This window comes from Podarcis melisellensis (assembly GCF_964234715.1).
Source record: "Podarcis melisellensis genome assembly, chromosome: 5".
NCBI classification, from domain to species: Eukaryota; Metazoa; Chordata; class Lepidosauria; order Squamata; family Lacertidae; genus Podarcis; species Podarcis melisellensis.
In genome coordinates, this window is record NC_138537.1 from 14,842,954 (window position 1) to 14,870,913 (window position 27,960).

General features: G+C 47.0%; 1 protein-coding gene across 2 annotated transcripts; it reads right to left on the bottom strand.

The window, feature by feature from the left end:
* Positions 1-19,539: 19,539 nt before the first annotated feature.
* Positions 19,540-27,227, bottom strand: TMEM212 (transmembrane protein 212). Of its 2 annotated transcripts, XM_081911426.1 has the most exons (4): positions 27,036-27,227; positions 22,651-22,710; positions 20,803-21,126; positions 19,540-19,883 (listed from the first exon to the last, which is right to left on the bottom strand). In XM_081911426.1, exons 1-4 carry the CDS (start codon positions 27,198-27,200, stop codon positions 19,860-19,862), a joined length of 573 nt encoding a protein of 190 aa, XP_081767552.1. In that variant the 5' UTR covers positions 27,201-27,227; the 3' UTR covers positions 19,540-19,859. The 2 variants fall into 2 exon arrangements, with proteins under 2 accessions (XP_081767552.1, XP_081767553.1); XM_081911427.1 differs by lacking the exon at positions 22,651-22,710.
* Positions 27,228-27,960: the final 733 nt, after the last annotated feature.

A 27,960-nucleotide genomic window follows, 5' to 3' on the forward strand; every position in this document is an offset into this window, starting at 1 on the left:
TTCCACCGACTCTTCTCCCTGGTCTCGGATTCTGCCAGTCATTTCCGCCAGTTCCATATAGTCCATCAACAGTAAAAGACCAAATAGATCCCACAAACATGAGGTCTGTCCACCCCACGCCAAAAGGAATGAACAGATTAATTGCTCGATTGATCAGATAACAGTCCATCTTATTCTGAATCCCTTTTCCATGTCCAACATTTATTTGACAAAAACAGGGACACCCCAACATTTCTCTGATGAAAATAGGGACATCCTAAGGGAAAGCACAACGTTCTGAGATCAAATCAGATATTGGGACGGCTTCAGTAAATCCGGGACTGTAAATAGGGACACTTGGAGGTTCCAACATGAGGTAGCCTCTGAACGCTCACACGCAGACCGTAAGCATTTGTCTCCAATGGCCCCTAAATATGGAGCCATTTTATTAGCGTTTTCTTTTTTTTAAAAAAGAATAATATTTATTAAAGTTTTAAAGGTTACAGGGGGAAAAAAGAAAACACCAAAATTACACAAAAACAAGACAACACATCACAATAATAAAAAAGAAAAGAAAAACAGAAAAAACAGAAAAATGGAAACAATTAAAAAAACCACAACAAACCTTCCCATAACTTATCTTTCATTTGCTTGTTTCCTTGACCTCCTCACACCTCCCTTTTTTGTATTCTAGTTCGGTTAGCTATTTCAGCAAATCCTTTCCATCTTTCCCAGTTTTTGTCCTATAATTTATCTTAATATAATGTGACTTTACTTTCCCTCCTTTCACCAATTAACAGTCTATTTTTTCTTAATCCTTTATAACATTTCTGCTAAAACCACATGACTTCGTTCCAACATCCTTCTAACATTCCTTAATTTTACAATGTTTCTGTAAATAAACTTTAAATTTCTTCCAATCTTCTTCTACCGACTCTTCTCCCTGGTCTCAGATTCTGCCAGTCATTTCCGCCAGTTCCATGTAGTCCATCACCTTCATCTGCCATTCTTCCCTGGTGGGTAGATCTTGTGTCTTCCAATACTTTGCAATAAGAATTCTTGCTGCTGTTGTAGCATACATAAAGAAGGTTCTATCCTTCTTTGGCACCAATTGGCCAACCATGCCCAGGAGAAAGGCCTCTGGTTTCTTCAGGAAGGTATATTTAAATACCTTTTTCATTTCATTATAGATCATCTCCCAGAAAGTCTTAATCCTTGGGCATGTCCATTTTATTAGCGTTTTCAGTAGCGAATGTGGTAATTCTGTATTGATTTGTTTTGGATGTTTGTATGTGATGCCAATAAAAGGTTTGATGATGATGAGTATTATTTAGTGTATTATCTACGCTTTTGAGGAAGTATACAGTATCAACTTTGGAGAGACAACCAGGGGAACAAAGAAGGAATGCTCTCGTGGGTTTGAAAAACTGAACGGTTGCCCTCAGACTTTCAGTATTTTGCCAAAGAAATTCAAGTGCATACCGAGAAATTGAGGTTTGTGCAATTATTGTGGATTAAAGCTGTCTGCTGCTGTAGCGCAACAAATCTATTTTTTTTTTAAAAAAAGAAACCTCCTTTTTGTGGTTAGGGAAGTGATAGGCAAATACATTGACCGTGGGGAATAAGCAAATGATTAACGGGAAGATATATAAACACCCTACGAGCAGAAGGCTCCTTGTGGTGTAACCTCTCTGTAAACAAATCAGAAGGAATTCTCAATAAGGACAGGATATAATCTTACATCCACTTAAGCTTTGTGTAAGCCTGTCAGGATGGATAATCAATAAGCAGTGTGGTGTAGAGCTGTGTAGTATAGTGGTTAGAGAACTGGACTAGGACCTGAGAGACCAGGGTTCAAGTCCCCACAACCAGAAAGCTCACTGCATGGCCCTGGGCCAGTCACAATTTTGTAGGCCACCCCACCTCACAGGGTTGTTGTGATGACAAAAGAGGGGGGAAATTGTGAACATAGACTTGACCTCCTTGGACGGAAGGTGGGATACAAATGTAATCATTATAAAAATAATCAATAAGCAGGTCATTTGAAGGAGCCCAAAGCACACGGAGAGTTTTGCTGCTTGACAAGCCTTCACACGTTACGGCGAGCAAACAAAAAGGGGGAAATTGCTATGAGCTTCCCCATAGTTTCCATGTGGTATGGCGCCCTGAATTCTTGATCTGGGTGATCAAGCCGTTAGGCCTTAAAATTACAGATCCATCTCACGGCGCCAAGATAAACATTTATCTACCGGACCTGATGCCAAAGAGTCCTTTTGGAACTACCAGACGGTGCTCTTAAGCAATGAAGAGTTTCTTTATTATCAAGGCTTCCTCCCCACACAACCCCCCTGTTCCCAACCGAAACAGGGACACGAGTAAAACTTAGCTGAAGTCAGCCATCTAAATGTCCCCACCTTTACCCCCTGTTTCTTGTATCTCAAAAAGCGCAAGACGTGATTCAGCTGTGTTTCCTTTTGATCTCTAAAACAGCTGGCATACGGAGTCTATGACTAGAGGTTATTTCTGGTGGAATTAAGTCACCTTAATTGCAAACACCTTTCTGTAGAATTGGATCAGGCTTACCCACAACGCCTGGCGAAAGCTTTGATATTTCAAGGGTACGCCATGCTTGCTGCTGCTTCTCCCTTCCTCCTCCCCTGCCCTCCCTCCCCGACTGCAGCTGCATATTATAAGAACCACATTCACTGGAGCCTTCTTCCTCCCTCAGCTGTTGTCTTCTTCAAAGGGATTTTTCTGTTTTGTTTTAGGAAAGTGTTGCCATTAGCAGACAGCCTTAAAAACCTTTGATCATTGCGAAGGAATTCTACCTCCCCCCCAGCATTGATGACTTCATTGTATTATTATCTTTTTCGCACATTTCCACCGGACCCCACCACCACCTCCCCACGTTGCACGCATACAGAATTGTTCTTAGGTTCTTAGCTCTCAGTTAAGTATCAGACAAGCTACACAAACATTGCATTTTTTGGGGGGGGGACATATTAGACATATTATGCGTGCGTATATATCACCGCAAATGCTGATAAATGCTACCTTCTTTCATGTGGCTCAACTTTAAACTCCATCGCCCTGCAGGCAAAAGATGAGAGCAGATGAACAAATTCTTGCGACGGACGGGCTGTTGAAGGAAAGTTTGATGTTGAGTCAAGGCAGGAACTAGTTTGTCAATAATAAATCATTAGCAGGTGTCTCAGAGAGGGAAAAGGTTGAATGAGGGTCTTTAATAAGGATGGTGGTGGTGTTTTTTTAGGTTATTACTATCTCTGGCCTCAAGGATTAATGTTTCAGCGTTCGCCAGCCTAGGACAAAAACGAATGCTTGTTCATGGACAAAAGAGACTGGTAGTCATTGGAGAGAGGTTGGTGGAGATTAGCTAACAAGACCAGAGGAATAATGGCCAATTTGGGTCATTTAATATTTTAGGCCATTTAATGTTTTCATTTTGGTTGGAGAACTGCACCACAAAATTCAGATAAGTGCGAATTTGTCTGTGTTTCTGTGCCCACGTTGCTTCAGAAAGTTCAGATTTCATAGATTCAGCTTTAAATGCAAAATGAATTGAATCCCCGACCCCCACCCCACCCAAAATACCTAAATTGCGGTCTTAGGCACATTTTTATGTGTATTGTCAAAACAGTGGACAACATCGCTTTTCCTTTGGAACCCTTTTAGGTAGTAAAATAATCAGGGGAGAAAAATCCCTTGTTGTGCTCAGAGACTTCAATGAAGAAGCAAATGGATTTTAAATGGAACAGGGACATACATTTACAGAATGCTCAGGTGGGCTTTATCGCCCGGACAGCAAACATTTGTTGGTAGGGATAAAGAGGTAGCCTCACATTGTCCTCATGTGGATACTTTTCTCATTATCTTCAAAGCCCTTACCTAAAATCCATTATTTGCTGGTGCAAATCCTTTCTAAAAACAAATAAACACGGGTCATGATTCTGTCAATCCAATATATGTGGCAAAGGAATAGGAGTGAAGTGCGACTGCTTATAGACAAAGCCACTTCCCCCTTAGGATCAGGAGCTGTCCCTTCACACATGACGTTTGCTGGGTGACCTTGGGCCAGTCGCACACTCTCAGCCTAGTCTACCTCACAGGGGTGTTGTGAGGATAAACTGGGAAAGCACCATGCCTGTTGCCTTTAGCTGCTTATTAAGAAAAATAACTTATTTTAAATATCGATAAGATGCCTCTCGGGGCAAACCCTTGCACCCTGCTCAGTACAATCACCGAAAAGAAATACGTTGTTAAACTGTTAAACTTATTTTTATTGAGTCATCGAGTTAAAGGCATAACAACCCCAGCTGCAACTAAACCACCCTCATCACACCTTATTCCCGTTCTATCTTTGACCCTCGTGAATAAAAACGTATTATGACGGTTGCACAATTTTGGCACCTCACAAACGTAAATGTTTGGAGAATACCCAGACAGTCCCCATGTTTACAGAGATCACACCCCCATGTAAGACAAGGGTGCCCAAACGTTTTTCAAAGAGGGCCAGATTTGATGAAGTGAACATGCGTGAGGGCCGACCAAAGTTGCTGAGCTTTTTTTTGGATTTTACCCCAGGACATATACTGCCACAGGAGCCGGATTAAACCGATCAGCCGGATTAAACCGATCCTGATGCAACACACACACCTGCCACACACAAAAGGCGCACACATGCATCCCTGGAGGGTGGGATGCTCACCTGGGGGGGCTGCCATAGGTGTGTGAACTGTCTCGGCATGCACAACAGTGGTGCGTTAGCTAGGACAAACAATAGAAACGAGACGCCCCGCCACTTCAAAACTCCAGAAGCTTTGATCTTTGCGCAGCAACAGCTTGTGATCTTGAAAAGGTCAGAGCCATATATTTAGATTAAACTGTACTTGCAGCATGTGGTTGACAGGTGAAGAAGAAGAAGGGGGAACAGCCTGCTTTTGAAAGGTACACACACCAGCTGCACCTCACCCTGTTTCTAAGGGTGTAAACACACACGGCTGTAAAAGTTCACTCGCTGCTTTTCACAGACTCTTTTTTTTGGTCAGTGTCATCTGCATGCTGTTGGCCTATTGTTATTTTGGTTTTTCGAAAGCAGTCCTTCGGTAGAGCAGTACTGTTCAGTTCTGGGCACCACAGTTCAAGAAGGACACTGACAAACTGGAACGTGTCCAGAGGAGGGCAACCAAAATGGTCAAAGGCCTGGAAACGATGCCTTATGAGGAACGGCTAAGGGAGCTGGGCATGTTTAGCCTGGAGAAGAGGAGGTTAAGGGGTGATATGATAGCCATGTTCAAATATATAAAAGGATGTCACATAGAGGAGGGAGAAAGGTTGTTTTCTGCTGCTCCAGAGAAGCGGACACGGAGCAATGGATCCAAACTACAAGAAAGAAGATTCCACCTAAACATTAGGAAGAACTTCCTGACAGTAAGAGCTGTTCGACAGTGGAATTTGTTGCCAAGGAGTGTGGTGGAGTCTCCTTCTTTGGAGGTCTTTAAGCAGAGGCTTGGCAACCATATGTCAGGAGTGCTCTGATGGTGTTTCCTGCTTGGCAGGGGGTTGGACTCGATGGCCCTTGTGGTCTCTTCCAACTCTATGATTCTATGATTCTATGTACATTTTACAACGCATTCTGACGCGTCTCTTGCCTTGTGTGGAAGCTGAGAGTCCCTTCCAAGGGAACCTCGTATTGGTGAGAACCTGTTTTCTGCTCAAGGGTAATCTCTCTGTGTGTGTGAGGAGCAGAACCAAATATGGGGGGGCACCACTCCTCCTCCCCCCCATCCCCCGCACCAGACTATCTGGAGACAGATCACTTTTGCCACAGGTCTGATCTGATAATTTCCCATCACTCCATCCATTTCAGCTTTCCACCCCAACTCCATTTTCCGCTCCTCACCAGAAGTCTGAATTGATCGCTTTCAGAGAGCTTCCCCACATCTTCCCATTGCTCCCTCTGTATTGGCTTGAAATTAGGCCAAGAGCGGCATGAAATCAGGCGCAGGTTTGCCAACCCTCATGGAGTGGGTGTTGGGAAACAGAGTAAGATCAAGGCAGAGGAACTCACCTGTTTACAGGTGCTGAGACTGCTTATGAGACCCATATCCCTCTCAGAGAGCTGCATTGTACAAGGTGATTTAACAACCAACCCCTTTCTTGCCAGGGAACTCTGGCAATCATAGAGCAGTGAGGAGGCTATTCTGGTGCATCTGCATGGCACTGTAAACAAAACATTCCCTTCTCATTTTGCCCTCTCCCCTGCTTCCTTTTTTCCTGAGCTCAGAAAATCTGACCTTTAAAAACTCAGCGGAACGAGAACACACAGGTGTAGATCATAGAATCTGATTTGATCCTGGAATGTCTTGATTTTCCTTAGTACATCCCTATTTTAATCGGAGAAATGTTGGAGGGTATGGAATAGGACATCTCCAAGGCTTTATTTTAGCTGAAACTCAGTTACAGCACCTCTCTGGTGGGCACCATTGCCATTTGAAGAGAACAAGCAAGGTGTTCATGGTGAGTCCTGGCACCTCTTTTTCTAGAAAAACAGCACTGTATGCCCCTATTTTCATCGGAGAAACATTGGAGGGTAAGATCACAGGCCAACTGAGAAGGGAGGTAGGAAGCAACTGGAGCCTGGACAAACAATGTGATGGCAAACAATGGGTCCATGTCCCAGGTGCCGGCTCCAGGGGGCCGAGACTTCTTGGGCCCCCTCAATCTTTTTTATTGACTAAAAACCCCGAAAGCATGTGCATGTCGAGCTGTAGCAAAATGCCTATCATGTAGTTAGTGGCGTAGCGTGGGTTGTCAGCACCCTGGGCAAGGCAAGTAATTTGCGCCCCCTAACCCGGGGCAAGGCAAGTAATTTGCGCCCTCTAACCCCTAACCTGCCGCCGCTGCCAGCTTCTTCTTGCTGCTGCCTGGTCTGGTCTGGTGTGGTTCTCTCACGCGCTCAGCACTGTGCTGGGCGGCCGCTGCACTGTCCCTCCCCCAGATAGTCCCTCGCTCTCTCTCCGCACCGCACGCCTGGCAACCACCCCCTCCACAGTGGGCGGCGACCCAGCGGCTCGGATCGGATTCGCACAGCCAGCACTGAGAGAGAGAGAGAGTGAGCCAGGTAGGGGCAGAGAGCTGTGAGTGTGAGCGCGCGCCCCCCCGATGTTGCGGCCGGTGCGGCCGGCCCCCCTGCACCCCCCACGCTACGCCACTGCATGTAGTTTAGCCTTCAAACACTCATAAGCAGGGCACATCGCAAGGCCCCATGAAAGTGTCTCGCTTCTTCGCTAATATATTATTAAATCTATCGTAAATGGCTCCGTTTTCTCTCTTGTCAGAACCACCACAATGCAAGCAGATTGTTGACCCTCCGGAGCATAAAGATGGGTTTTGGAGCAACTCATCTTGCACCCTGAGCTGGAAAAGGTTGGGCAGATGCACTCAGATTTTGGAGTCCATCACTCTAGACAGCTTGAGCAAGGGCTTCAGCAAGAGGTCAAGTGGAGTGCAAAACCTTCATTGCTGTGTTGATTTCCCCCTGCAGGCCGAGACAGCGCCAGGTCACTAACATGCTCCAGAGAGCCCAATGTTGACCTTTGCCCTGGCATCTTGGTGTCAAGTTGCCATGTGCGTTAACTCAATTCGGTGGCATTCGCTACACAGGCTGGGTGGTGAAATGCGGCAGCTTTAACCCTTGTCGCACCCAACAGCAGAAAGAGATCTGATCCTGGCTCATCCATAAGACACTGAGCATGGCAGCTTGCACTTAGGGGTGGGATGAACAGGTCTCCTGAGATGCAGTTCGAGAGATAGGGTGTGCCCAGGAGGATCTCGAGGTGGCTGGCTGGCAGGTCGAGACTAGAGTACCCTCCAACATTCCTCAGATATAAATAGGGATATTTAGGGTATGGGATTGCAACAGCAGAGGACGACAGAGGATGAGATGGTTGGACAGTGTTCTCGAAGCTACGAACATGAGTTTGACCAAGCTGTGGGAGGCAGTGGAAGACAGGAGTGCCTGGCATGCTCTGGTCCATGGGGTCACAAAGAGTCGGACACGACTAAACGACTAAACAACAACAACAACAACAATTGCAACAGCAGAAAGGCTGTTTCCACATGGGGAAGGCGCTGGGACAGCACCCCCCAGCATCCCTGCTGCCAAAATGAAGCAATTAACATCTGGAAGAGACCTCCCCACTCTGCAGAAATAGACATTAATATCTTATTTTTTTTTCTGCGGAGGATGCAGGGATACGTAGCCCCAAGCCATTCCCAGAGGTCGCTCAGCAATTGCTGTGCTAGCTGCCCAGCAGATGCATTGCTGCTGCTTAGCTGGAGGGAGAGGTTTGCACCATCCCTCTCCCTCCAGCTAAGCAGCAGTTGGACTGGCTGCACTGGTGCATTTGCACCGCCCCGCCTCGCCTCCTCATCTCCCTTCCAGTAAGCAACAGCGGCTCACTGTTTCAGCAGCATCACACCCCCTCTAGTGAACCCGGCACCGTCCAGATCCAGATCAGCCCCCCAACCAGCTGACATGGCAGATAGGAGTCGCAGTGCAGACCATCTGCTGTGAAAAAGTTCTTGAGCTCCTGAGCGCCTCATCTCGTCACAGGCTGTTTGGCAATCAGCTGCTCAGTCATGTGAGAGATGGAGCATCCTGCCTTTCAAGGCACTTAAGCCCAGCGCTTGGCTTCAAGGGCAGGAGCAGCGGCCGCAGGGGTTCACATTGCATGGCCGGCAATGGGAGAGGCAGAGGGTTAATCCTGCAGCTGGAGCAGGGAGCAGGAAAAGGGGGACCAGAGGAGAAACCAGTGACCCTGGTAATGGCAAAGTGTCAGCTGAGGTCCTCTGATGAGACCGGAGAGGACAGAAAATTTAGGAACAATATAAATAAGGCCCCTGGGAGATATAAACAGCTGCCTGCTTTTCTGCACTGCCGATTTCCCGTCCATTTCAAACGCCCATCTCTTTAACTCAAAAGTGTCCTCATTAAGCTTTTCTTCCTCCCCATGCTCCAGATAAATGGAAGCAATAGCGTTTTGCTTTGTTTTCCTGTTTAATAAGGACATCCTAACAAATAAAGTGAATTAAGTCTTCCTTTGCCCCAGGAGATAGTGGCCAAACCGGATTTGGGGTTTTGCCAGTGGTCCCAGGTTCAGTTAAAGGGCCGCTAGACAAAGAAGAGATCTTCAAATCTCAGATGCAGTGATTTCAGCAAGCCAGGAGGAGTGTGTGGCCATTCCCTAAGTTAACTAAGAGCACAATCCTGAGGATCTGGCAGCAGAGGGGTCTGTCAGTTAGTCAGATTAATTTGCCAAAAGCTGTTCATCATCACACACACAAAAGATACAGTTAAGTTGAGACACATTTTAGCAGAAGTAGTCTCAGCACATTGGATCCCGTGTTTATTTCTATTTTATTTTTTTAACAAAAATTATACACCACTTGATTGTTATAAAACATTGAAGCAGTTTACAACCCCCCCCCCCAAAAAAATCCACACCGTTAAAATTATCAGCGGAAAACAGTTAAAAACAGATATTTTCAAATATTAAAAAAATCAGTTAAAATGAGCAATGAACTAAAAACAGACTGAAACCCATGTAACTTCTACATGATTGGATCAGCTTGCCTATACAAAAAAGTTTTTAAGCAAGTACTGGAACGAGAACAGCAAAGGCACCAGCATGGTATCAAAGGGCAGGGAGTTCCACAGTGTAGCTGCTGCTAAAATATTGATTTCGTACAACTGTGGAATGATTATTATGTGCAAACTGGACCCAAGCTGTTAAGGCGTTTGCATACTAACAGCCAACCAAAGATGACTCAGTTCCGCGATAATAAGTGTTGGAAATGTAAAGAAAATGAAGGTACATTCTTTCACCTTTGGTGGACATGCCCAAGGATTAAGGCTTTCTGGGAGATGATCTATAATGAAACAAAAAAGGTATTTAAATATACCTTTTTGAAGAAACCTTTCTCCTGGGCATGGTCGGCCAATTGGTGTTAAAGAAGGATAGAACTTTTTTTTATGTATGCAACAACAGCAGCAAGAATACTTATAGCGAAGTATTGGAAGACACAAGATTTACCCACCTTGGAAGAATGGCAGATGAAGGTGATGGACTATATGGAACTGGCGGAAATGACTGGCAGAATCCGAGACCAGAGAGAAGAGTCAGTAGAAGAAGATTGGAAGAAATTTAAAGACTATCTACAGAAACACTGTAAAATTAAGGAATGCTAAAAGGATGTTGGAATGATGTAATGTGGCTTTTGCAGTAATGTTATATAGGGTTAAGGAAGAATGGATTGTTAAAAGGTCAGAATGTAAAGTTACAATATATTAAGATAAATTAGTAAGATAAAAACAAGAATGGAAAGGATTTGCTGAAATAATCAATTGAACTAGAATACCAAAAAGGGAGGTGTGAAGAGGTCAAGGAAACAAGTAAATGAAAGACAAGACATGGAAAGATGGATTTCTTTTTAATTGTTTTTACTTTTTCTGTATTTTGTATTTTCTGTTTTTCTTTTTCTTTCTTTTTGTAATTTTTTTTGAAACTTTAATAAATATTATTTTTTAAAAAAAACAAAGATGACTCAGTTCCGGTAACATTAGATCAGCCCTTTGCAACTTGAGATCCACTGTTAAGCACGAGACTTTTCATCTCAAAGTTGTAGGTTTGAGCCCCACTGTCAGGGAACTGCCATCGGAGAGAGAGATGGGGGTAAGGCTCCAGGAGAATAGGAGAGACTCTACAGCAGAAGCAGGAACCAGCAGGGGGAGCGCAGGAGTTCCAGCGGAAGGGGAATCGGAGGGAAGGCTCTGGGATACTTCTAGTGAGAATAGTGCAGAGGTAACAAGACCCCCGTTAGCAACTCCCACCCCTCGCCGGAAACTGTCACGCAGAGAGTCACGAAGGCGCATGTCCGTCAAACAGCTTTTATGTTGGAGTAAATTCCGTAGACGCCCACTGTCAGATTCTACCAGCGACTGACGGAGTCATGCTTTGGGGGCTCCGTTAGTGCCTGGGTTTGGTTGAACAGCCAAACCCCATAGGGATTAAGCTTTTACGCACAAGCAGCTCATTATCCCGACACAGCAATCTGACAGTCTTTGAAAGCGGCTTGTGCAAGCAGAGGGCATCATGAGCAAACCAGCCGGAACCGGAGGAGCAGGAGCTGGAGCTGGAGCAGGTCCAAGCCTGGAAGAAAGGTACAGGGCGTTGGAGGTCCAGCTCGCGCTGCAAACGGCGAGGCTCAAGGAGAGGAGGGCTCAAGATGCGGATAAGGGGAAAACCGCCCCACTTGCCAGAAAGGTGCCTGGATTGGTGCAGAAATTTGGGGGGGATCCCAGGAACTATCAAGCCTTTAGAACGGAGATGCAATATGCTCTCAATCTACTGTTTGATGACTTCCCCGATGAGAGCTCTAGAGTGGCGTACGTGATTAGCCATCTAGAGGGAGGGGCGAAGCACTGGGTCCGACCCCTGATGGCCGCCAATAATGATATCTTGAAGGACACGAGGAAGTTTTTTCGCGCCATGGACCTGATGTTTTCCAGCGAGATTGAGCAGGGGGTGGTGCGCAGGCAGTTAATGGCGTGCAAACAGGGGAGCCGATCTGTACGTGAGTACTGGACTGAGTTCACTATGCTGATTCATAGACTGGGGTGGGATCTGGCAAGTGAACCTATTCATATGATGTTTGAAGAAGGGCTCTCTCCGGCAGTGAAAGATGAACTTTCCCGGGCGCCCAGGGCGGAGTCTATGGATCAGCTGACTAAATCTGCACTGGCCATAGGAGCGCGCCTAGAAGCAAGGGCTTTGGAAAAGCGGGAAGGAAAAGGGGAACGTTGGAAGGACTTCCGCATTCCAGAGATTCCGGAGCAGTCTTTCCCGCCAGCAGAGCCGATGGAACTTGGAACAGCGCGCGCGCGCGCAGTTTCAAACACCAGTGAAGGGCGGAAGAAGGAGGGAAAGAGCGCCAAGAGATGTTATCTCTGCCAACAGCCAGGGCACTTTGCCAGAGTCTGTCCGCAGAGGAAGGAATGGCAAGGGATGGCGGGAACTGTTGGGGGGAAGGAGGAAGGAGAAACCGAGGAGCAAGTAAAAGCCAACGCCTGGCTGCCAACATCAGGGCACAGCAGCCAGGCCAGGGAGTAGTGAATGTGCCCACGCCGGAGCCTCCAAGACCAGCGCTTGTGATAGAGGTGTTGCTGGAACTGTCAAACGGACACCCACTAAAGATAAAAGCGCTATTGGATTCAGGCATCTCCTGTAATTTCATGAGTAAGGAGTTTGCAGCTGAACACCAGATACAGACTATTCCATTAAGTAAGCCTTTGCAGGTGACCACCATTGATGGGAGGGAACTGTTGGGAGGTGAAGTGAGCCAACAGACTGTACCAATGATTATGAGGGTGGCAAGACACACAGAACTGATAGCGTTTAACGTAGCCACCTTGGGAGGAGCTCCCATTATTTTGGGAATGAGCTGGCTGGCACTACACGATCCGCTAGTAGGCTGGCATCAGAGAGTGGTTTCCTTTGGATCAGCACATTGCCTAGAACACTGCAAGGAGGGAGAGGGTCAGGCAGGGGCCAGGGCCACTCTAGCAGGGATGGAAGTGACGGACAAGGGGAAGGTGCCACCACAATATGCTGACTTGATTGACGTCTTTAACAAAAAGGAAGCAGATAAACTGCCCCCGCACAGACCCTTTGACTGTCAAATCACCTTACTCCCAGGAGCACAATTGCCAGTGGGCAAGCTGTATGCAATGTCAGACAGTGAGATGCAGGAGTTAAGGGAATTCATTGACAAGAACCTCAAGCGAGGTTTCATCAGAGAGTCACGAGCGGTGGGGGGCAGCCCAGTGTTCTTTGTGGACAAAAAGAAGATGGGTAAACCCAGGCTGGTGTGTGATTTCAGGGCCCTAAATGCTGTGTCAGAACCAGTGACTTTCCCTATGCCTAGAATTGATGATATTCTGACACGGGTGAGAAAAGGGAAAATTTTTACCAAGCTGGACCTTAGAGGGGCATACAACTTGATACGGGTGAGAAAGGGGGATGAGTGGAAGACCACTATGTTCACCCCCTTGGGGGCTTTTGAGTACTTAGTTATGCCTTTCGGATTACAAGGGGGTTCGGCCTGCTTTCAATCATTCATGAATCACGTCCTGGGGCCATTGCTCTACAAGAACTGCGTAGCGTTCTTAGATGACGTCTTGGTGTACTCAGAGAATGAGGAGCAGCATGTGCGAGATGTTAGAGAAGTACTGAGCAAACTGCGAGAAAATCGGCTGTGGGTGAAACTGGAGAAGTGCCAGTTTCATACCAGGGAGGTGGAATTCCTGGGGTACCAGTTGTCTGACAAGGGGTTGGCCATGGATCCCAGCAAGGTTCAAACGGTACTGGAATGGAAAACACCAAGGACCAAGAAGGACGTGCAAAGGTTCCTGGGCTTCGGAAACTTCTATAGAAAGTTCATCAAAAACTTTGCCCATTTAACAGCGCCCATCACGGATTGTCTTAGCAGCAAGAAAAAAATTGCTTGGACGGAAGAAGCGCAGCGGGCGTTCGAACGTTTAAAGGCGGCGTTTGCGTCGGAGGAGCAACTTTTGCACGTGGATCTACAGCAACCAATGAGAGTGGAGACTGACGCGTCAGACCGAGCGGTGGGAGCCGTGCTTCTCCAGCCGGGAAAAGATACATCTGAATGGAGACCGTGTGCATTCTTCTCGCGGAAGTTGAACAAATCCGAGAGGAACTACACAGTATACGACCGAGAACTGCTCGCCATTCATGAAGCGTTCCGGAGATGGCGGCACTTGCTGATTGGGGCACAGCACAAGGTTCAAGTCCGGACTGACCACAAAAATCTGGAGTACTGGAGAACAGCCCGAGTGCTGAACCAGAGACAAGTGAGATGGGCCCAGGAGTTCTCCAAATTCAACTTTGAGATTCGTTACGTGCCAGGGTCTGAGAACGTAAGGGCGGACGCTCTTTCCAGGAAACCTGAGTACTTAGAGGGGGAGGGCGCGCCTGAGGCAAGGCATGTAATCTCTGAAGACCGCTGGGTGTGTGGGGCGGCATTGGTGGGGCAGAGAGAACTGTTAGAGGGTACGGAGAACGACGAATACGCCCAAGGGAAACTCAGAGAGCTCAGGAGGACAGAGGAGAACACAGGGGGGTTTGAAGAAAAGAACGGGGCGCTGTATTACAAAGGGGCACTGTACATACCCGATGGGGAACTGAGGGGCAGAGTACTCAAGCAGTTGCATGACAGCCCCACAGCGGGGCATTTTGGACAGCACAAAACCATGTGGTTGGTTACCAGGGAGTTTTGGTGGCCCAAGGTGAGGGACGACGTACGGGAATATGTCAGGGGTTGCGACAGGTGCCAGCGAGCGAAAGGGGAGAGGGCGGCGCCAGCGGGGCTCTTACAACCCTTACCCACACCAGAAAGGCCATGGGAGGCAGTCTCCATAGATTTTATGACGGATCTGCCAAAATCCAAGGGCAAGACGGCTGTCATGGTGGTGGTAGATCTACTAACTAAGACAGTGTTTCCCAACCTTTTTTGGGCAAAGGCACACTTGTTTCATGAAAAAAATCTCGAGGCACACCACCATGCCAGATGGGGAAAGGTCACTTTTTACTTATGTAAAAAAAAAAAAAATAGTAACAGCATAGAAGGTAATGGTTAGGCTAGCATCCCTCTTCCAAATATGCTAGGTTTTTATTTGCAGGGACTGTTCTACATGGGAAAGCATTCAGCACTGTCATTCTCCCATCTGCCATCTGAATTGGTACTATTCTGGGTCAACTTACTCTGCTGCATGTGTAGATGAAAATGGCACCAAGTGTGGGGGGTTTTGGCCCTCTCTGAAGTGCTTCTCTGCAAGATATGGTAGGATGTGTTACACAAGTAAACACTTGCAGGGTATGATAAAGAGAGCATTCCAAGAGTGACTTGGGATGCTATGAAGATGCTGCAAAAGTGGGCATGTGATTATTGCACGCCTTAAGGTAATGCTGAATACCCAAGAGTGTACAACTGGACTGCTGAATCCTAACTGGGTGTACTGAAAAGATGCTGGATGAGACCCAGACCAATAGTACCTGCAAAAGCAGCGTTATTAAAAGCAGCTTTCCCTTTGAACATCTCTTTGTTCAAAGTGCATCTGAAAGCCTAATGACCCACTGGTTCCTTAGGAGTGAGCTTTAATGCAAGGATTTTGATGTTAATCCATGGATCAGATATGTGTGTGTGGATAATCGCATTGTTGGACAGTCCTTTCTGCCTGTTGGCCGTTAGCCAACGACCCCCTCCTCCGCCTGAATGAAATGTGCCCCGTGGGAGCGTTGGGACATCAGAACCACGAGTTATAGTTATCAGGGGCGCCGACTTATAAAAAATATTGGGGGGGCCCATACCGGGGTCCTGCCGCTGGTTCGCTCGGGTAGCCGGGAGAACGCAGTTCAAGGTGGCGGTGTTGGGGAGAGACCCTCGCTCAGGGCGCCACGAGACTTGGCGGCCGGCGGCCTATCTGGGGGGTTTTGGAGCATATTTCGGCGGAGCGATTGGGGAGGAGGGGGCTTGTTGCCGGATTCTTCAGCTGGGCCGGAGATCCGCTGCTGGGGGTCCCTGGGCCGAGTTGTGAGCACGGCCTGCTGAAGGGAGATCCAGCCGATTGCGCGACGGGGACGGCCGGGGCTCTCCGGCTAGGGCGCGCGGCTGGCTGGCTGGCGAGGGAGCAGGTGGGGAGGAGGCGGGGGTCCTCACTCTCTTAGGAAATGCACCCGCGCGCCCGATTGCCACGAAGTCCGAAGGGTGCGTGTGTGGAATTAAAAAGCAAAAACGAGATACGGGCAGGGCAGGCAAAGAGTTTTCCGCAAGAGGATGGAGGGCAGGTTGAAGAGAAAATCACTCAGGATGAGACAGTCAAATCAGCCATGATAAAATGGGCTCAGGATATTGGGTATAACATCATGTTTGAGGACTGGGAAAGGTTATGGACCACCGGAATGAAATTCACGGCATGTAATGCCTTGAAGGAAAATATTATGAAAATGATTTATAGGTGGTACATGACCCCAGTCAAGCTTGCAAAAATATATCACCTGTCTGATAATAAATGTTGGAAATGTAAGGAGGCTGAAGGGACATTCTTTCACCTCTGGTGGACTTGTCCAAAAGTGAAGGCCATCTGGGAAATGATCTATAATGAGTTAAAAAAGGTATTTAAGTATACCTTTCCCAAGAAACCAGAGGCCTTCCTCTTGGGCATTGTTGGCCAGAAAGTGTTAAAGAAGGATAGAACTTTCTTTATGTATGCAACTACAGCAGCAAGAATACTTATCGCAAAATATTGGAAGACACAAGATTTGCCCACACTGGAAGAGTGGCAGACGCAATTGATGGACTACATGGAACTGGCTGAAATGACTGGCAGAATCCGAGATTTGGGAGAAGAAACAACGGAAGAGGACTGGAAAAAATTTAAGGACTATTTCCAAAAGCAATATAAGTTGTATGAATGTTAAAAATTTACACGATTCGGAAACTATAGCTTCAGCAATTAGATTTGGGAAACAGGAAATTATATTTTAAGTAAGAAAAGGTCAAAATCTAAGGTAATACTATGTTTAATTTAAGATATAAGTAACTGATGAAAAGTATGTTAAATTTAGAGGTATAGTATTTGAAAAGTACAAAATAAGGTACGAAACAAGGTAATAATTTGCTGATATCTTTATTATAAAGAATGCAGGGTAAGGGAGATGCGAGGAAGTCCAGTTAGTTATATAAAAAATGTGTTGAATGGTTGGTTTTCTTTTCTTCTTTTTCTTTTTTTCTTTTTCTTTTTCTTTTACTTTTTTCTTCAGTGTATGTTTCTAACTTTGTATTTGAAAACTTTTCTGGGGTGCAGGGAAGTATCAGAGCCGGAGGTTGGGGAAGGGACCCCCTTTGCTCTGCCCTCTTTGCTCTCCCATCTTAGATTCGCATGGGGGTCCCCGCCCGAGCTTGCCTGGCCACCGGGCCACACAAGGGCCGCGCTCTACGCGGCGCACCTTGCTAGCCACACAGCTGTCCTCCGCGGCTGCGGAGCGGCCCTGCGCCGGTGCCCAGCCCCTCTGGGCGCCCGCTGCGCTGCCAATGACAAGCGGGCGACGTCGCGGGCAGGGAAGGCATCGCTTTCTTTCCCGATCCTTCATCCTCCCAGTCTTCCAGCCCTTTTTTGGGTTGGAAGCTCGTCTCGTTCACCCTTCTCCTTTCTTCACCCTGCGTGCAATTTTCCTCCCTCGTCTCCCTCCGCATTTCTCCTTCCTTCCTTCCTTCCTTCCTGACTGACTGACGGGCTCGGGCTTCGGCTCGGGCTCGGGGAGCCACAGCGTCGGCGGTGTTGGCGATCGGCGGCGCGGGGGGATGGCCCTCCCGGGGGAGCCGGCGCTGCTCAATGGGGTTGCCAAGGAGACAGGCCGGCCGCCCCCCGCCGCGCCGGTGCCCGTTATCGAGCTGGTGCGCGCCGGGCGCCCTATAAAAGCCGCGGACGCACCAAGCTCCCTCTCCCGCCGCGCAGGAGCGATGCCTCTCTCTGGCTCTCCCTCCGCGCAGGCTGAGGGAGGGAGAGAGTGGTGCGTGTGACCCGTCTCTGCTGGGAGACCAAACCCAGCGAGGCAGAGTCGCGCGGAGGCGCCCAGGCAGCGCTGCCGGCTGCGAGGAGGAGCGCCAGGCAGCAGCAGGAGGCGCGGCCTCTCCTCGCCGCCGCCGCCCCGCCTCTCGCCGCCGACTCGCCCGCTTCCCTCCAGGCAACATCTCGCGGCACACCAGGCAACGTCTGGTGGCACACTAGTGTGCCGCAGAACACCGGTTGGGAAACACTGAACTAAGATGTGTCATTTTATAGCCTGTTCACATGCGGTCACAGCGGAGGAAACCGCCAAGTTGTTCGTAGAGCATATTTTTAGGTTGCATGGCGCCCCCTTGAGGGTGGTCAGCGACCGAGGGAAACAGTTTACTTCCAGGTTCTGGAGGAAGCTTATGAGTTTACTGCACGTGGAAATCAATTTCTCCACTGCCCGGCACCCAGAAACAAATGGGCAAGCGGAAAGGGCAAACGGGATTTTACAACAATACCTGAGGTGTTATGTAAAGGACCGAGAAAATGATTGGGTAGATAAGTTACCTCTGGCAGAATTTGCCTACAACAACGCGGAGAACGTGTCCACAGGGATGAGTCCCTTTCTGGCAAATTATGGGTGTCATCCCAGGGCATTTCCAGGAGAAGGAGGGGAGAGGTGGAGCGTGCCGGCGGCGGAACATTTTGTTGAAGAGACGGAAGCGATCCACCGTCAGCTTCAACTTAACTTAGAGAGAGCCAAGGAAGAATATAAAAAACAAGCAGACAGAAACAGGAGGGAAGGCGAAACTATAAGGGTGGGGGACCGGGTGTGGCTATCCACCCAGGGACTACCGTTCAAGGGAGGGTGTAAGAAACTGAGACCCAAAAGATTGGGACCCTTTGAGGTCATACAGCAGGTCAACCCAGTAGCATTCGAACTCAGACTGCCCAGTCACATAAAATTGCACCCAGTATTTCACAGGTCATTACTGTCGCCGTACCGAGAGGGACGTGAGTGGGGGGAGCGTGAGAGAGAGGTCACCCAAACGCCCGTGATAGAAGAGAGACAACGCGACACGAACGTGGCAGGAATCATTGATTCCAGGTGGAAGGGGAATCAGGTGGAATATCTGGTAGAATGGGAGGGGGAAGCAGAGTCGGAAAACACTTGGGTACCCGCGGAGGTAGTCAACGACGAGGTTTTAATAGAAACATTTCATCGGCGTTTCCCAAAAAAACCGCAACCCGTGGCACGATTTAGAAGGGAACACTTTGGGACCACCGATGAGGAAGGAGAGTTTGAAGGGTTCCCAGAATCAGGGGTGGGTGAGGAAGCCGACTCCGACGAAGAAGAGGAAGACGGGGTACGCCATGGCTAGAAGTGTTTGAATCCTCGGACGACGAGGAGAGTTCCTTCAGGGGCTTTCCGCCCTCACCGCCAGTGGGAGAGGAGGCGGGGGTGAAGGGGGCCCTGGGGGGGAGGTGGATGTCAGGGAACTGCCATCGGAGAGAGAGATGGGGGTAAGGCTCCAGGAGAATAGGAGAGACTCTACAGCAGAAGCAGGAACCAGCAGGGGGAGCGCAGGAGTTCCAGCGGAAGGGGAATCGGAGGGAAGGCTCTGGGATACTTCTAGTGAGAATAGTGCAGAGGTAACAAGACCCCCGTTAGCAACTCCCACCCCTCGCCGGAAACTGTCATGCAGAGAGTCACGAAGGCGCAGGTCCGTCAAACAGCTTTTATGTTGGAGTAAATTCCGTAGACGCCCACTGTCAGATTCTACCAGCGACTGACGGAGTCATGCTTTGGGGGCTCCATTAGTGCCTGGGTTTGGTTGAACAGCCAAACCCCAGAGGGATTAAGCTTTTACGCACAAGCAGCTCATTATCCCATCACACCCACGTTGGGTGAAAAAAATTCTGCATTGCAGGGGATTGGACCAGAAGGATCCTCGTGGTCCTTTCCAACTCTGTATGTCATGTCCTGTTTATAGTCCTTCCAGGTCAGTGGGAACCAATAGGAAGCTAGGGTTGGCAATGTCAATTTGAAGCCTAGGAATCCTTTAGCTTTCAGGGGATAGTCCAACCCCGGAGGAGAGAAATCGCCACACAAGACAGCATACACCAAGACTGATGCCTTTCTGCTTCTAATGTTGGCAGCTGCTGACGTCCACCAGACTACAAATGCAGCTTGAAACCCATGCGTCATGGCAGTTCAGCCCAGTTATCTTTGCTTGTTGACTTCTCCCTATGGAGATGATACACCGTTAGTGGGCAGTGCCTGGTATGATGGGTCACAATTTTTTGCAGATCCAAAGACCAGGATAAAATCCAAACAAAACAACTTCTAGTGTAGTGGGTAGTGTGTTGGGCCAGAACCTGGCTGACCACTGCTTGACATTGGGCCTGTCACAGTCTCTCAGCCTAAACCTACCGCAGGGTTGTTGTGGGGAAAGGGGGAAACCAAAAGCTCCATGAAGAAATGTTGTTATTATTATTATTATTATTATTATTATTATTATTATTATTATTATTATTTATACCCCGCCCATCTGGCCGGGTTTTCCCAGCCACTCTGGGCGGCTTCCAACAAAATATTAAAATACAATAGTGCGTCAAACATTAAAAGCTTCCCTAAACAGGGATGCCTTCATTGGGATATAAATGCAATGCAGTAATAGTAATTTATTCTTTGTACCCCGTCCGTCTGGCTGGGTTTCCCCAGCCACTCTGGGTGGCTTCCAACAAAGATTAAAAATACATTAACATGTCACACATTAAAACCTTCCCTGAACAGGGCTGCCTTCAGATGTCTTCTAAAAGTCAGATAGTTGTTTATTTCCTTGACATCTGATGGGAGGGCGGGCGCCACTACTGAGAAGGCCCTCTGCCTGGTTCCCCGTAACCTCACTTCTCACAGTGAGGGAACCACCAGAAGGCCCTTGGCGCTGGATCCCAGTGTTGAACGATGGGGGTGGAGACGCTCCTTCAGGTATACTGGGCCGAGGCCGTTTAGGGCTTGAAAGGTCAACACCAAAACTATGAATTGTGCAGTGCAATGCAATGAAATAAAAGATGGGCATTAAATGGAATAAACGAAACAGACAAATAAGAATACGTATATGCTGCTCTTAATCATTACTTCCCTGCTACTGAGTAATACTCACATTTAAGTGTCCAATCTGGAGCAGTCTTGCTGTGAGTTTGATCACAATGGCCAAGGATGCAGAGAGCATGGCAAGACTGGAGCAAAGGTCTAGTATCTGCAGCGCCAGGTGGTACCACTCATAGCCTGCGGGGTCCTTGCACAGGGAAGAATACTTGCCATAAGGAAAGGGCAAAAGGACCGCATAACCGAGGTAGTTCATACCCGAAACTCCAGCGAAAGCGTAGTAGCAATAAGGTCCAAGAAGGAGGGATGCAAAGGCGATGGCACCTTGAACCGGAGAGCTGATGATGTTCAAGATGCTAAAGGTGAAAGCGGTTTCCCACTGGAATGGAAACAGAAGCATCTTGTCTTATCTGGCTAACGGCAGAGATATATTATGTGCTTTAGAGCAGGGGTCAGCAAACTTTTTCAGCAGGGGGCCAGTCCACTGTACCTTGTGGGGGGCCGGACTATATTTTTTGGGGGGGAAATATGAACGTATTCCTATTCCCCACAAATAACCCAGAGATGCATTTTAAATAAAAGGACACATTCTACTCATGTAAAAACACGCTGATTCCCGGACCGTCCGCAGACTGGATTTAGAAGGCTATTGGGCCGGATCCAGCCCCCGGGCCTTGGTTTGTGTTATGTACTGAAGTTCTCACCCTGGGCCAGCAGGGGGATACTGTAGATAGTTTTCGCTCAGGTCCACATATGCAAATAAGGGATCAAAAGTGACGTTCAGTGATTGGATAGTTACAGAAAATGGTTACTGTTGCGTTCTAGTGGAGCTCTATATAAGCAGGCTGGCTGAACCCTTCAGTTCAGTTCTGTTCTGGCCTGTGAATAAACAAGAGCTGTTTGAAGAATCGCTGTGTTGTCTGATATGTTCACCCACAACTTAACAGTTTGCCTACCCATGATTTAGAGGAATGGTGTGAAACTGCCTTAACCTTCCCCCCCTACAAACCCAGACTCCTTCACAGCAATTTTACTGCGATCCTAGTACAGTATAATGCTCAGTTAAGCAACCCATCTCTCTCAGACTGTGTACAGACTATACTTTTAAAGCACGTTTGAATCACAATTCCACCCTCAAAGGATTCTGGGCACTGGGGTTTACCCCACCACAGTTCCCAGAAATCCTTAGTAAACTCTAGTGCCTAGAATTCTTTGAAGAAGGAAAATGTGCTTGGTATGCGCTTCAAAAGTTGTGGTGCGTACACAGCCTTCTGTATTGACTCCTCTAACTTAACCAGAGTCTCAGAGGAAGGCCGCCCCAGCTCTGCTTCCTGAAGGCAGCTTATTAAAGAAAAAAGGATACTAAAAAGCCTCTGTGACAGCAATACTAATTAAACCCAATCAATAAACATTAACAATAAATGGCAGAGGAGGGCAGCAGTGCAAATAAACAACATATGCAGTGTTTATCGGGATAAAGTATAATCTCTTTCTTCAAAACAACCACCACCTTTTGTTATGGCAGAAAAAGAGATGTACCCAAATCTGCAAAAACCCCATAAGAATCATTTTGCGAGGATGGGGTTATTATTTATGCACTTTCCATATATCAAGGAAACTGAAAAATAATTTTTAAGAAAGAAGAAGGTTTGATGGATTTTATTGGTTCTCACAACATTCCCTTCTTTCAAGTCAGGAAATATCTCTGGATCCTGCACAGTCTTGTAAATCTGGTAGAATGTTTTAAAGTGTGCCTGCTTTAAACCTTGTATTCTTTATCTGATCTGTAGCTTAAGGCTACAGCTGTGTGCCTTTTCTTCCTCTTGAGAGCCTATGCCTGGATTAACTCTGCTTGCCTTCTGCCTAGAATGCGGCACTGTATAGAATAACCACATAAATTTACCAGGTATCTCTGGGTCCATTGTTTTTCAGCCAGAGCAAGGAGTACACCTGCAATAACAGCCTGTAGACAGAGGGGGAAACATATGGTTACACATAATAAAGTTAGTACAGTATTTTTCTTAATAAGCAGCTAAAGGCAACAGGCATGGTGCTTTCCCAGTTTATCCTCACAACACCCCTGTGAGGTAGACTAGGCTGAAAGGGTGCGACTGGCCCAAGGTCACCCAACAAACGTCATGTGTGAAGGGACAGCTCCTGATCCTAAGGGGGAAGTGGCTTTGTCTTTGGCACTTCACTCCTATTCCTTTGCCACATATACAGTAATGTTTAATAGGCCTTTGTTCTCTCCAAAGGACTTTGCAAAACAGACTCCTTTAGAAGAAAGAAATCGCAACACAAGGAAACAAACCCACTATGTGAAGCATGCAAAACCAGAAGCTGATGGAAAATAATTCATTCTATTTTTAAGAAAGCCCTTCTATAGGTTACTACTATAGGACCGATAGATCCTGTTTAAGGGAATAATCCTATGCACAAAAAGCTGGCATAGAGGATAGCTCAGATGGCAAAGCATTAGGCTCTTAATCTCAAGGTCGCGTGTTCAAGCCCCATGTTGGGCATAAGTTTCCTGCATTCCCAGATTTTGTGATGCAGTACTCCAGCCAAATAATGTTTATAGAAATGCATATATTAGTGGATAATGTGCACAGAAAGTGAACGTGGTGAGAAATACATGAGGAATTGGAAAAAAATGTTTAAAATCCCATAAACGAAAAAACTAGAGGCTTACTTACTGGGCCTATTAGGAAAAGAAATACCGAAATAAAAAAAAAGAATTTTCTTATATGTTAGCACCGCAGCTAGGATAGTAATAGCATCTAAATGGAAAGCTAAAGAACTACCTACCAAGGAGGAATGGATTCTCAAATTAAATGAATATTTAAAATTGGCTAAATTAACAGCATCTATACGACAGGAGTCAAATCAAAAACTAAAAAATGAATCAGTTACAGATAGGTAGCCGTGTTGGTCTGCCATAGTCAAAACAAAAAAAATTCCTTCCAGTAGCACCTTAAAGACCAACTAAGTTATTTCTTGGTATGAGCTTTCGTGTGCATGCACACTTCTTGTATCTGAAGAAGTGTGCATGCACACGAAAGCTCATACCAAGAAATAACTTAGTTGGTCTTTAAGGTGCTACTGGAAGGAATTTTTTTTGTTTTTAAAAAATGAATGGCAATGCTTTGATGACTATTTGACAAAATACTGCTCTAAAAAAGACATGCTAATATGCTTATACTAAGAATGTAAATGCATCAAAACAATAATCTATCAAAGAGATTGAGATTGAATCCTGACAAGACAGAAGTACTGTTTTTGGGGGACAGGAGGCGGGCAGGTGTGGAGGACTCCCTGGTCCTGAATGGGGTAACTGTGCCCCTGAAGGACCAGGTGCGCAGCCTGGGAGTCATTTTAGACTTACAGCTGTCCATGGAGGCGCAGGTCAAATCCGTGTCCAGGGCAGCTGTTTACCAGCTCCATCTGGTACGCAGGCTGAGACCCTATCTGTCTGCGGACTGCCTCGCCAGAGTGGTGCATGCTCTGGTTACCTCCCGCTTGGACTACTGCAATGCGCTCTATGTGGGGCTACCTTTGAAGATGACCCGGAAACTACAACTAATCCAGAATGTGGCAGCCAGACTGGTGACTGGGAGACCATATAACACCAGTCTTGAAAGACCTACATTGGCTCCCAGTACGTTTCCGAGCACAATACAAAGTGTTGGTGCTGACCTTTAAAGCCCTAAACGGCCTCGGTCCAGTATACCTGAAGGAGCGTCTCCACTCCCATCGTTCTACCCAGACACTAAGGTCCAGCACCGAGGGCCTTCTGGCGGTTCCCTCACTGCGAGAAGCCAAGTTACAGGGAACCAGGCAGAGGGCCTTCTTGGTAGTGGCACCCACCCTGTGGAACGCCCTCCCACCAGATGTCAAAGAGAACAACAACTACCAGACTTTTAGAAGACATCTGAAGGCAGCCCTGTTTAGGGAAGCTTTTAATGTTTGATGTATTGCAGTATTTTAATTTTTTTTGGAAGCCGACCAGAGTGGCTGGGGAAGCCCACCCACATGGGCGGGGTATAAATAATAAATTATTATTATATTATTATTATTATACTGGTATATGTATATAGAGAAAATAAAAACAATCAGAATGCAATGATAAAAGTAAAATTGATTCTAGAGAAAACTAGTAGCGGTGGAGGGAAGCTAAACAGGGTGGTGAGTTTGTTTTATTTTGTTTATGTTTTTTTCTTTTGGGATATTGTATAATGATTTAATGTTTCTTTTCTGTTATGGATTATTTCTCTTTTGAACTGTATGACAGAAAATCTATTTTTTTTTTTAAAGTGAACATGCTTGTGAAAACAGCATATGAAAAATGCATTACGTTAGGAGAAATTGCTTGCAAAAATGCATACGTTTGTTTAAATTGTGTACAAAAATACGTTTAGGAAAAGAAATTTGCACCAAAATGGTTGAAGAATCTTTGCGAGCATTTTTTCGTAAAGCAAGCAAACCGCGAATTGCTGCAGAAATGCAGAGAACAGAGTTTAAGATTGGGAAAATGAGAAACCGAAAGAACGGAAATTGACTGATTTTGCCCCCCCCTCCGCCCCCCGCTGCTGCAGCCCAAGCCTTTGGATGAAATTCCCCAACAGTTTCAAGCAGTTTCCTCTTTCAAGAAGCCTTTTAAGCTAAGATCTTCCCAGACTGCATCTGCATTGGAATCGTATTAAATATGCTTTAAAAACAATTTTACTGTAGTATTGCTTGTTGCTTGCCCTATCCCCCTGAGCTCTCTTGGGATGAAGGGCAGGATATAAATTTAACAAATAAAGTATGTAAGGGCAATGCAGACCCCTGTGGAACTCCATAACACACAGGGTGGAGCACAGCTTCTCCTGCCCTGTCCTCTGAGAACAGAAGTTTGAACAGAGTTCTTAGGCAAAAGGAGCCTGAAATTGAGGTCTTGGCACCATGCACCACTGTAGAGAGTTCCCAGGAATGAAAGCAGAAACATCTGGAGAAACTGTGCTGGCTGGGGCTGATGGATGCTGTAGACCAAAACATCTGGAGGGCACCAGGTTGGGGAAGGCTAATCTGGAGTCACGGGAAAGGTTGGCAAAATTCATCAGGCAGAAAGAGAGGAAGAAAGGTTGCACAGGGTCCAAGAGGGGTTTTAGCCAGAACAAATAACACAGCAACGTAAGAACACTGGGACGAGCCAATGTAGAAGGCAAGAGTGGCCAAACCTCTTTTCCCATCTGCTTTTCCAAGCGAGACTCCCTCAATTTACACATGTGGTGGAGGGAACAGAGAGAAAGAAAGCCAGGAGGGATTAGTTCATCCTCAGAACTGGGCCAACTCCAGCCGGGGAGTTTCAGCTATTAGATGATCAATTTCAACTTTGCTGCAAATGCGCTGCCCAGCGATCTTGTTTTCTCTCCCAAACTGCACTTGTTTACAGATAATGTTGTTGCTTTTTCTCCCTTCTAAACACAAAGGGAGAGGAGGGATCCAACATTGCGTCAAAGCCCTTAGCAGTGTAACATAGAAGTATAGACCAGAAGTTGGCGATTGGGTGGGATATTTCAAATCAATATGGAAAATTCAGGGGAGATGTCTGTATGTGCATTCACCCTCTCTCACATAGGAGCCAACTAATGGGGGAAAGAGCTTCCTTCACCCCCAATAAAATATTTGAGGGGGCAAGGCCCCTCAAGGTTCATAGACATAGCCATTCAAATTCTGTGTATGTACCTCATCTTGTGATAGAGGCCTATCAATGGCTACTAGCCATGTAGATTACATTCAGCAAGGATTTATTTCACCCATTCTTGAAATTCCAGAACCTTACAAGGTTCCAGATTATATGTCAGCAGATCAGCAGCAACATTACTATCGTTTCCCAGTCATAGGTAAAGGTAAAGGGACCCCTGACTATTAGGTCCAGTCGTGACCGACTCTGGGGTTGCGGCGCTCATCTCACTTTACTGGCCGAGGGAGCTGGTGTACAGCTTCCGGGTCATGTGGGCAGCATGACTAAGCCACTTCTGGCAAACCAGAGCAGCGCACGGAAATGCCATTTACCTTCCCGCCAGAGTGGTACCTATTTATCTACTTGCACTTCGATGTGCTTTCGAACTGCTAGGTTGGCAGGAGCAGGGATTGAGCAACGGGAGCTCACCCTGTCATGGGGATTTGAACCACCGACCTTCTGATCGGCAAGTCTTAGGCTCTGTGGTTTAACCCACAGCATCACCCACGTCCCTTCCCAGTCGTACAGCTGTATAAATTTATATATAATTCAGTTCTGCCTACCAAAGCTCCGCTCCAGATGGGAGAAGCAATGTGAACGCTCCAGCCAGCAAACCACGGTTTATAGGAAAAAACAGGGAAGAAGGCGATAATTCCAGAGACGATGCTTAGAATCCCAAAGGAAATCAGCATTCTTCCAGTCACCACAAAAAGGCAGCCTGCGTTCATTATGAGCTTCTCACTCTCTGCCTGCTCTCTACTCGCACCAAGGTTTTGCAATAGGAGCCTGGGCACACCACATACTGTCTTGGAGACAGTAGTCACGATACTTTTCCGTTGTTTGCTTCCTTGAATGAAACACGCCCAAGGCACTGAAAAAGATTCAGACAGCAAGGCCTCTTAGCACACCCTATACAGAATGTGATCCATCCCTCAGACTCAACTTGGTGCCTGTGGGTGGGATTCCCACAGAGAGTGTAGCAGACCCTCCAAGTGTCCCTATTTTCCAGGGACAGCCCTGGATTTACAGAAGCAGCCCTGGTTTCTCATTTGTTCCCAGAATGTCCTGATTTTCCTTAGGACAGCCTGATTTTCACCAGAGAAATGTTGGAGGGTATGGAGTTATGTGACCCCCGAGCCAAGGAGATAAGTAACTATACAACCTTTAGAAGACATCTGAAGGCAGCCCTGTGTAGGGAAGTTTTTAAATGGTTAACGTTTTAAACATTATATGTTGGAAGCCACCCAGAGTGGCTGGGCAACCCAATCAGATGGGAGTATTATTATTACAGTGGTACCTCTGGTTACATACTTAATTCGTTCCGGAGGTCTGCTTTTAACCTGAAACTGTTCTTAACCTGAAGCACCACTTTAGCTAATGGGGCCTCCTGCTGCCGCTGCTGCACGATTTCTGTTCTCATCCTGAAGCAAAGTTCTTAACTCGAGGTACTATTTCTGGGTTAGCAGAAGCATATGTAACCTGAAGCGT